The 11,235-nt window shown below is 34.8% G+C and overlaps 1 protein-coding gene across 1 annotated transcript; it reads left to right on the top strand.

Annotated features, from left to right (window-relative positions):
* The first annotated feature begins 2,737 nt into the window (after positions 1–2,737).
* Positions 2,738–4,492, top strand: LOC104120458 (germin-like protein subfamily 1 member 17). Its single transcript, XM_009632212.4, has 2 exons — positions 2,738–2,908; positions 3,657–4,492. Exons 1-2 carry the CDS (start codon positions 2,782–2,784, stop codon positions 4,208–4,210), a joined length of 681 nt encoding a protein of 226 aa, XP_009630507.1. The 5' UTR covers positions 2,738–2,781; the 3' UTR covers positions 4,211–4,492.
* The last annotated feature ends 6,743 nt before the right edge of the window (positions 4,493–11,235 follow it).

Raw genomic sequence — 11,235 nt, 5'->3', positions numbered from 1 at the left:
ACATGCCCGAATTCCAGCGTGCAAGAGGAATTGCTACACTAGCAATGCTAATTGTGAGCCGGATTTTTAAAAGAGACGAAATTTTAGGAAGAAAACTGGGCGGTGGTTTGAGTTTGATGAAATTCGGACAATGAAGGAGACGGAATAAAATCACCATCAATCAATAGCTCTCATTGAGAGTGACTGATTGAGGCCAGTTTAAACCTAAAATGGCCCGACCTTCATAGATAATCAACAAAGAACGAATAGAATTTTTCTGGGGTTTTTAGATATGAAAATTGGGAAAATCTGAGGTGTTTTGAAGGAATCTAAAAAGAGATATGAGATGAGGAAAAGATGAGGGTTACAGGGTAAAAATTTGGGGAGGTTTGGAGTGGTGCCGCCGCCGTAAGGCGGCGAAGCAGAGAGTGAAAGGGGGGAACTGTGAGGATGTCTCTAGGGTAAGGGGGTTCCGACAGATTTAAGGGGTTTGAGATTTCAGTTTCCAGCCGTTGGATCAAGTTTGATGAAGGGCTGGGATTAGGACGGGTAAAACAAGGTCGTTTTGGGTCATTGAAGGGGTGGACCTTTTTTTTTTTGTTTCCTGTAAGGGTCTAGGCTGGGGGTGGATTTTGGACAGCATTGGGCCATTGCTTTTGGCCCATTTTGCAGAAGACCCAACAAAACCTCTTCTTTTCCTTGTTTTCTTTCATTTTAAATTCTACAAATTTGATTAAAAATCCTAATTCAATTCTAACTTAACTCTAATTTGCAAAATTAACCTACTCACTTTTTTTAATATTTAAATAATTAATTAACCTAAGACTAATGAAAGAAAATAAATAATTTAAAACTAAAAGCTAAAAATATAAGAGCCTATGGTATTTTTGTGATATTTGTTTAATAATACAATTAATTTATGTAATTAGATTCTAAATACAATTAAGATCTAAAATGCTATACAATGAAGAATTAAATATTTTTTGGTATTTTCTTATAATTTTAAAATATTAAATGTGCAACTAAATGCAGACGACAATTAACAAGAAATTTCTAAAATTCTATAAAAATTAAAATAATTAAAATAAATCTATTTTTGTGAATTTTGTAGGAGTATTTTTTGTCGGGCAAAAATCGCGTGCTCATAGTTTCTAGTAGTTTTTTTACTTGAATAGATCCAAAATGCACAAAAAAAGGTACTCATTTCCATTAGCTAATAACTGGTAGTAGTAACAAATTACTATCGCAGATTAGCAGATACAACTGGGAGGATTCATTATGAATAGAGCACTAATTAATAAACTTATGATTAGTGAATATCAAAGAGAGTGATATACATTTTCACTGTAATTTTTAACTGTTAAAGTACTTAAATTACTTAATCACTTAGATGTAAATACCGAGTTCGAGTAAATCTTTATCAGTTTGATGCGAATTAAAATGGGTTAAAGATGATGAATATTAATGTTCTATGTTGTCTATCATAAATTTACCCACTATAATTGTAACATTATTGTCTTTTACCCACAATAATAACAATAAAATTACTGAAGTTTTCCTATATACTATAACGACAACCTACACATGATGACATGAAGGTGATTGTACTGTTATATTGTGATTGTATTGCTATATTGCGTAAATTTCGGTGAATACTTTTACGGTATAATATTTTGTGATTTAATATTATAATGTGTAAAATTCAATTACTTTAGTGTGACGAAAAATAGTTTTATAAATTTATCATTATAGTGCATAAAGTTTCAATGATCACACATGAAATTAACTAAAGATAAATTTGTGACTTCACTGCTCTTAGTGTGTAAGAATTCAGTTATTTTAGTATGACCAAAAATAGTTGTGTAGTTTTTCTGTTATAGTGCATAAAATTCTTCAATAATTTTGATATCGTTGAAGGAGTTCCACATTTGATTCATACGTAGATGGGAACATTCATTTGCCGGCGAAGATATAATTTTATTATTAGAGATTAGGACAATATGTTGGATTAACAATTGAATTATGAACTTTTCTCATTTTACCAATTTTTTTTTTGCACAAATAGCTGGTTAGATTTACTGTTTAATTACTTTATCTAGCTGGTATACATAGGTAATACACTAATTATATATGGTTACATTTATACTATATATGAATTATACATATATTATTCACCAACTAATTTTAATTTAAGCAGTTGGATGAACAACTATTTAGGTTAATTCTTCTTTTATGAATTCAAAATCCAAACATTTCCACGAAATGTACCAATGGACTAACATTTGATTGTTTGTTATAAGACATTTATGTCATTAACCCACTTTTTTGAATGAGTTTAAGTTATATACACAATTACTGTAAGAACTTTTTATACTATTAGATCACCTTGATTTATTGTAGCAAACAATTTGTCTTATTCTCAAGATCACGAGAGCTCCACACTTTAAGGAAGTTTAGTTCTGAATATACTTTAAGTGACCTAATAGTGTAAAAACTATGTATAACTTAAACTCTAAATGAATATGTAAATTTACCATGTTGAGTGATGTGAAGTTGACTAACAGATCACAAGATTCTTGATTAATAGTTACTTCTTGAATTTGAGCCTGCAATATATGCATTTTAAAATGAGAAAATTACCTGGATATTCCTTTTTGACAAATGGAAGCAAGATGGCAATAGGATTGACCAGGTCGAACTATAAGTAGTAGACCCCTCTTTGGTTGTTTGGAAAAAAAGAGAAAAAGTATAACAAGCCCAAACCAAACAAACTTATTTCCAAAACTAGACTTTGCTTTAACAATGGGCATGAGCTGGTTAATAGCAACTTTAGCCATTGCTGCTTTCTTTTCTTCCCAATTAGTTTATGCCTATGATCTCAACCCTCTACAAGACATATGTGTTGGAGTTCAAGACTCTAACTCTTCTGGTAATTTATCCTTCTATAGTACTCATAAAAGCTTTTAAAACTAAATTCTTCTTTCTTTTTTCTTTTTTAACAGTATGTTATATAATCAATGTTGTTAAAATCATATATTGCTTTGTTGCTTAAAACGATGAAGAAATGTGAAGCGAGGGGTTATCACTTTATAGGTGAAGCCACATGCTTCAAAGAAATGTGTCTTGCAAATAATGACACACACTGATCCCGAATAAGAAAGAGTCAGTTCTCCGAATGATCTCAAATTTGAGGAGGAGTTGGACTAACGTCGTCATTATTATAAATTAGATGTCGAATTAGGTTATTCTTAGTGCGAATTGATTATTTATAGTATTAAAATCATATATATTTAATTCTCCATAAATTATGTGCTTCACTAATTCAAAAAGCATACACTTTGCTTCTCACTTCTCGTTTCAAGCCTCATGAATTTTCCTTTTTTTTTTTTTTTTTTTTTTTTTTTTTTAATCAAAAAAAAAAAAAAAAAAAAAAAAAAAAAAAATTAGCAACGGACAAATTCTGTAGGTAAACCAAAAAACCCATTGCTAATCCTATTTAGTGACGGATTAGTAACAAATTATCAAGAAATTCTCTGTTAGCTATGAGCGATTTAGCGATAGAGTAACAACGAAGTTCGTAGCTAATTTTATTTTTTTTGTAGTGTTTTCGCTTTTATAAGTTTTAGCTCTTAATCAATGAATAACATACTTAGCTTCATTTTGTTTCACTTATGCAGTTTTCGTGAATGGACAGTTTTGCAAAGACCCAAAGCTTGCAAAATCAGATGATTTCTTTGCTTCAGGTCTTAATGTAAGAGGAAATATAGCGCTGCCTAAGTGGGGTTATTCTGTGACTATTTTGGATGTAAATACAATGCCTGGACTCAACACTCTTGGTATTTCTATATCTCGTGCTGACTTAGAACCGAAGGGTCTAGTCCCATTTCACACACATCCTCGAGCTACTGAGCTCATAACTATATTGGAAGGTACTATTTATGCTGGATTTCTTCTCCCTGATTTTCCCAACATTTTTAAGAGTCATCTCTTCTCGAAAATTTTGAATCCTGGAGATGTATTTGTGATCCCACAAGGTCTTATTCACTTCCTGTATAATGTGGGACATAAAAATGCTACTGTACTTGCTTCTTTCAACAGTCAACGTCCTGGATTCGTCATGATTCCTAGTGAAATCTTTGCTTCAGATCCGCCTATTCTAGACGATGTTCTTGCCAAAGGTTTCCAGCTTGATAAGAAAGTGATCAAGCAACTTCGGAAGAAATTCTCCTAGGAGATGCCATTACAGACAGGGGCTCACTTGAACCTATAGTTTCGGCTCAGACCCTATATATCTTTCCTCATTAAATATGTACAAATAATAGCTTTTGAACCCATTAAATTAGATGAAGTATGATAGAATTTCGAATCTGAACCCATGTAGTTTAAATTCTAGATTCGCATCTGATTAACGATATTATATATTGTGTGCTGAAAGTTGTGTGTAGCTTGTTCACAAGCAATGTGGGAATGTATTCGTATACTTTTCTTTAACGTTACCATTTCCATTAACAAATTCCTATAGCAGATAAGCAACTGGGAGGATTCACTATGAATACAACACTAATAAACTAGTGATTAGTAAATAGCAAAGAGCTTGACAATTTGATGTGAACTTATAAATAGAAGCTGTCATTTTCACTAATTCTCTATCCGTCGTGTTGTTATTTTTCAAAAAAGGAATAAAGTCAAGGAACTAGTTGTGAGCTAATTAAACTATAAATGTTATATTTATGCTCGCAATGTCCATTTGGTACATTCAATTTTTGGTATATAAATAAGTAGGAGTACTATCTATTATTTAGGGGTAATTTCATGGTTCAATTTTACTTTATTGCACTAAAGTCCAATCAAATAATCTAATTGAAAATATCATATCTTCAAAAGCTCATTACTTCAATAAAGGCATTGAAGTCAGGATGGCAACCTCAATATTTTTTCTAATGGATCCACAAATATATTAAAGTTTCTCCTACTAACAGACTGAAATAACATTAATGAGAAAAGAAAAACTTCCCCATCACATCACTAATCGGCATAGGATTCAAGATAAGACCAGGATTCGAGTCAAGTCGATGTTTTCTTGATTGAATTATTTGTTGAAAAGGAAAGGAATTGCCGGGAGAGACAAAAAGTTTTACTAGTTATAATTACTCATAAATTAGTGTAGTTTGACAAACGAATTACTGAAGTAAATTTGGAAAAGAATATGATTTTTCATTTTGGACCCGTTAATTTTTTTTTTGTGCGCCTAGAAGATAACAAAAGATATTTTTACACAATTAGCCGGTCGGATTAACTGTTTATTTTTTCGAGCATGTATACATAAATTATATACTGATTATATACAGTTATATAAATTTAATACATGGATTATAAATATATTATACATATGTCGGTTATTTTAAATTTAGCGGTTGGATAAACGACTACTTAGGTTACTTCGAGCATGTGTCTTGATGTCACGACCCAAAATCTAACCTGTCGTGATGACGCCTATCTCAGTACTAGGCAGGCCGACAACATCAATAACCCACGATTTTCTTTAAATTTTAAAACGTAACGTTTAATACAATACCAAAGATCTAGCAATTTTCGATACAACACTCCCAAAACCTGGTGTCACTGAGTACATGAGCATCTAATATGAGTACAAGTCTGGAAAATACGGTCTATAATAGTCTGAGACCAAATACAGTTAACAAGGAGATAGAGAAGGAGAGACAAGGTCTGCGGAGCACGGCAGCTACCACAAAATCTCCTGAAAATCAACTACACGAAATGATCAACACCCGCTATGTTCAGGAACACCTGGATCTGCACACGAAGTGCAGGGTGTAGTATGAGTACAACCAACTCAGCAAGTAACAATAATAACTAAGGAACTGAAGATAATGACGAGCTACACAATCATAGTTCACTTTCAGTAGTTCCAGCAAAGAATAGACATATTTTCAAATCCGGCAGTTTAAGTCAAATCAATTTTATACAGTTCAATTTCAAGTAATCCGGATATAAATTCTTTCAGAGATTTCACAACAATGACAGATAGCAACCAAGTGCAACAACAAATGTAAAGCAAGTATAACCTCTCAGGCAACAGTCACTCAGCTCATCACAACAGCTTAACCACTCGGCTCTCAGCCCTCAGCACTCACACTCAATGGGTACTCGCGCTCACTGGGGTGTGTACAGACTCCGGAGGGGCTCCTACAACCCAAGCGCCATAATCTGCACGGATAACTCACGTGCTATAATATCCTGCACGGATAACTCACGTGCCATAATATCCTTACCTCACCGACAGGCCCTCGACCTTACTCAGTCCTCAACCTTTCAAGTCTCTCGGGCTCTCAGGAATCACAAAGATCAGCCCAAACAAAGATAACATAGTTTATCAATAATTATCCAGAAACACTGAGGTATAATACGCAAGAAAAATTATGACTGAGTACAAGACAATAATTAGCAAATAATTTAACAAGTACATGACCTCTACGGGTCTCAACAGTACTATAACATAGCCTAAGGATGATTTCTAACATGATTTATAGTCAAGTTTCTTCAACACATAGAGATCATATAGCTAACAATAAATTATTCAACTTTACAGTTTTCTGGGACGGACCAACTCACAATCCCCTCGGTGCACGCCCACATGTCTGTCACCTAGCATGTGCGTCGCCTCCAAAATAATCACATGATACCAAAATTCGGGGTTTCATACCCTCAAGACCAGATTTATAATTGTTACTTGCCTCAACCCGTGTAATTTTTTATTTCGCTATGCCCTTTCCACAATAATTGGTCTCCGAAAGGCTTGTATCTAGCCACAATTAATTCGATTCAATCAATACCAATTATTGTAATTAATTCCATAAGGAGATACTAATTTTGCTTCCAATAAAATCTGAAATTAACTCAAAAATTGCTAGTGGGGCCCACGTATCGGAACCTGACAAAAGTTACATAATATGAACGATCCTCCAACTACGAGTCCAACCATACAAATTTCACCAAAATTCGACACCAACTCGACCCTCGAATCTTCAATTAAAGCCTATGAAGATTTCTACCATTTTCAACCCAATCCTTACCCAATCCTTACCCTATGAAGATTTCTACCATTTTCAACCCAATCCTTATCCATTTGAACTTAACAATCTTTTCACAACCTTATTGGTATGTATACATAATACTCTTATACCCAAGAAATATACTATAAATCACCCATTTGTTTTTTTACTCCAAATCCGAAATTGAAGGATTGAGGAAAGAAATTCTTACCTCTTTGAAGCCCTAACAAGATCCTTGTGAAATCTTCAAACCTTGAATTAGAATTGATGGATAAATGACTAAGTCTTCACTTTCTCTCTCTAAAATGCTCTCACCTCTCTCTAAAATATCAGATTTTGGCTAAAAAATGAGCTTCAAGGGCTATAAATCGAAGGTGGGCCGGGTAAAAAATTAGAAAGAATGGAAGCTCCAGCGCAGTTATGCGACCGCATAACAGGTATGCGGTCCGCATATCCGCCGCATAATTTGGCCTCCAAAGTTGGGCGTTACTGACCCGGTTTGCGATCATTATGCAACTCGCATACTTGTTTATGCGGTCGCATAATGCACCGCAAAACAGGTATGCAGTCGCATAGTGCACTGTAGATTTTTCTCAAATCTTGCCCCCCTCTTGATCCACTTTGCAACCATTATGTGGTCCGCAGAGTGATTCTGCGACCGCATAGTGGTCGCAGAAATGACCTTTTTCTAACAAAAGTTTTCTTTACACATCAGTGCATAGTTCAACCCAAAAAGTCCGAGCCTTCTATAATCTTTGCTTCTAATTGATCTATCTCGGCACCACCAAACCTTAGTTTCCTTAGAAAAATTTCTCTGGGGTCGTTACACATAAGTTAATATCCGGTCAACCTTTTCAACTTAAATTCTAAACCTGGGAACTAAGAGCTCTAAATCATTTCAAAACCTCACCGCACCCAAACCAATTACCCCGGCAAGCCAAATAACAACTGTAATTCACAATTTGAGCAGTAAATGGGGGAACGAGATTGAAATAGTCAAAACGACCGGCCAGGTTGTTACACTTGAGTCCCTAGCTTGATCTATCATAATTTGTTGAAAACTAGAAGTTTAAAGGTTTAAATAATTCCTAAGTTTGACCGTAGGTTGACTTTGTTGCTATCAGGTTCGAATTACGACTCCGGAACTTGGTATAGGTTCATTTAAGTATTTATAACTTGTCTGCAAAACTTGGTGCAAAACAGAGTTGATTTGACGTGATTCGTACGTCAGGTTTAAAAAATTAAAAGTTCTTAAGTTTCTTTGAAATTTTATTTGTTTTGGTGTCCGATTCGTGGTTCTAGGTGTCATTTTGATGTTTTGATCGCACGAGAAAGTTTGTATGATGTTATTACACTTGTGTGCATGTTTGGTTTGGAGACCGAGGGGCTCGGGTAAGTTTCGGATAGGCTACAAAATGGTTTTTGACTTAGAGTAATAAATGGTGCTTCTTTGCTTCTGGTGTTACCTGCAGTTCTCGCAATTGCGAGGTCTAACTCGCAAATGGAGATTCGCTTTTGCGAAGGATACTTCGCATATGCGAGCATGAGTTAGCTGGGCAGGACTCGCAATTGCGAGGAAAATGTTCGCATTTGCGGACTTGACAGTGGTCGCAATTACGATCTAAGAGTCGCATTTGCGACTCAGCAGTTCTCGAGCAGGCTTCGCATTTGCGAAGTAAAAGTGCGCAATTGCAGAGGCTGGGTGTTTGCAATTGCGAACAAATTATCGCATGTGCGACGAAGACATGCTCAGTGACTTCTTCGCATCGCAATTGCGAACTATGTATTGCAGTTGCGATAACTGCATTTGGGTAAAAGAGGAGAAAACCGGGATTTAGCTTATTTCTTTCAAACTCTCAACCCTAAACACCCTATAGGTGATTTTTCCGATAGGTATTCTTCCTAAATACATTAGTAAGTGACTTCAATCTACTTTTTTTCAATTACTAATTACATTTCATAAGTTTTTAATATGAAATCTAGGATTTTCATGGTAGAAATTAGGGATTTGGGTAGAATTAAGATTTTTTATAAATTTGAGATTTAGACCTCGAATTGAGGTCGGATTTCGAAACAAATTACATAATCGGGCTCGGGGGTGAATGGGTATTCGGATTTTGGTCCGAATTTTAATTTTGACCAAGCGGGCACGAGGTTGACTTTTGTTGACTTTTTCAATAATGATCTTAGTTTCTAAGGCTTATTTTGATCATTTGGTTAATAATTTGCTAGATTTGGTTGGTGTGGAGGCTTGTTCGAAAGGTAAGGTCGTGGTTGAACTTTGAGTTAATTGCGATGTGAGGTAAGTGTTGGGTCTAACCTTGATTTGAGTGAATTAGGGACCCTTGGAATACATGTTATGTGAATTATGCACAGTTACCCTACTTGCTTCCCTACATTCATTGCTTCATAGTATATCTTTTTTCATGCCTTAGTTGCTACATGCTTATTTGATTTCCATGTCATAATTGCTACTTGCCATTTAGTATTTCTTGTATTAAATTGTCCACCCCCCTCCCCCCCATAATTCCATGCTTATATACTACTTGTCTCTATTTGCTTCCCTTACATATCTAAATTGTCTTTTGCCTTGTTTTCCTTAGAGTTTCGTATTAATTTTTGCCTTCATTGATGAAATTTCACTTGAATGCATTGTTAAATGGTAGATACTATTAAGTTGGTAAAGATGAGACATCCGAGTAGTCCGAGTCTCTTCGGTTATCATGTTATTCTCTATTGCCGTACGTTTATTCTCTTGACATATGATTTTTCGTAAATCTTGATTATTGAATTATTATTGTTAATTGAACTTTTTTGGGGAGCGGGTTGCACGCCGCAACGGAAGTTGAAAGGAAATGAATTGAAAAGACGGAAAAAGGATGGACTATGATGTTGACAAATGATTATATTGTGGGATCGGGTTGCGGGCAACAACATATTGTTTAAAGTTTATATTGTGGGGTAGGGTTGCACACCGCAACATGTTGATATAAGTTATAATTGTTGTGATTATTGAATTGGCCTCGGTTGTTGAGATGCGTTATATGACTGGTTATTTGGGACTCTTTGCTAGTTGATTTGAGTTCGTTGATATGAGTTACCTGCTTTACTTCTATTCGTGTCTTTCTGTTATTATTATTATTATTATTATTATTATTATTATTATTATTTCATTATTATTATTATTATTATTACTATTATTATTATTATTATTATTATTATTATTATTATTATTATTATTATTATTATTATTATTATTATTATTATTATTATTATTATTATTATTATTATTATTATTATTATTATTATTATTATTATTATTATTATTATTATTATTATTGCGCACATGTTAATGTAAGTGACCCGCCTTAGTCTTGTCACTACTTCGCCGAGGTTAGGCTCGACACTTACAGAGTGCATGGGGTTGGTTGTACTCATACTACACTCTGCACTTCTTGTGCATATACCGGAGTTGGTCCCAACGTCGTACCATAGACTTTCTCGGATCCAGCTACCTAGAGGAGACTTGAGGTATAGCTGCACGATGTCTTCAACTCTGAAGTCCCCTTCTATTTCCTTTAGTTTTTTATTTAATTCAGACAGTTATGTTTATTTCAGACCGTTATTTATAGCATCTTAGACGCTTATGTATTCGTGACACAAATTCCGGGGTTTATATTTGGAATTCGTCAATTATTAGTTATTTACTTTGTTTCAGACTATTTAGTTTCTATATTGTCATAAAAATTGAAAAAATGGCTAATAATTACATTTAACGTTGGCTTGCCTAGCAAGTAAAATATTAGGCGCCATCACGGTCCCGAGGGTGGGAATTTTGGGTCGTGACAAGTTGGTATCAGAGCACTAGGTTGCCTAGGTCTCACGAATCATGATCAAGCTTAGTAGAATCTGGAGGATCGGTACGGAGACGTCTGTACTTATCTCAAAGAGGCCATGAAGTTTAGAAAAAAATTCACTTCTTTATTTCTCTGTTGTGCGATTTTGTTCTATCATTGATGATTGAATCATTCTATTCTTGTTCTCTCGCAGATGGCGAGAACACACAAAACATTAGCAGCAGGATAGGAGCCGGAGCCCCCTTTGGCAGCTACGACCAGGTGCAGAGGTCGAGGCCGAGGCCAGCTAGGGGCCGAGGCCTAGAGCTCGAGCAGCAACACCCGCA

The sequence above is a fragment of the Nicotiana tomentosiformis genome, chromosome 9, assembly GCF_000390325.3.
Source record: "Nicotiana tomentosiformis chromosome 9, ASM39032v3, whole genome shotgun sequence".
NCBI lineage: Eukaryota > Viridiplantae > Streptophyta > Magnoliopsida > Solanales > Solanaceae > Nicotiana > Nicotiana tomentosiformis.
The sequence above is the reverse complement of the archived record's forward strand: the minus strand, read 5'-3'. Positions and strand labels throughout refer to the sequence as shown.

What these genes read in the sequence shown, in the direction of transcription:
- LOC104120458 (XM_009632212.4), top strand. Translation starts at nt 2,782, where the DNA reads ATGGGCATGAGCTGGTTAATAGCAACTTTAGCCATTGCTGCTTTCTTT. An exon ending in TCAAGACTCTAACTCTTCTG is followed by an intron (nt 2,909 to 3,656) that starts GTAATTTATCCT and finishes TCACTTATGCAG; the next exon opens with TTTTCGTGAATGGACAGTTT.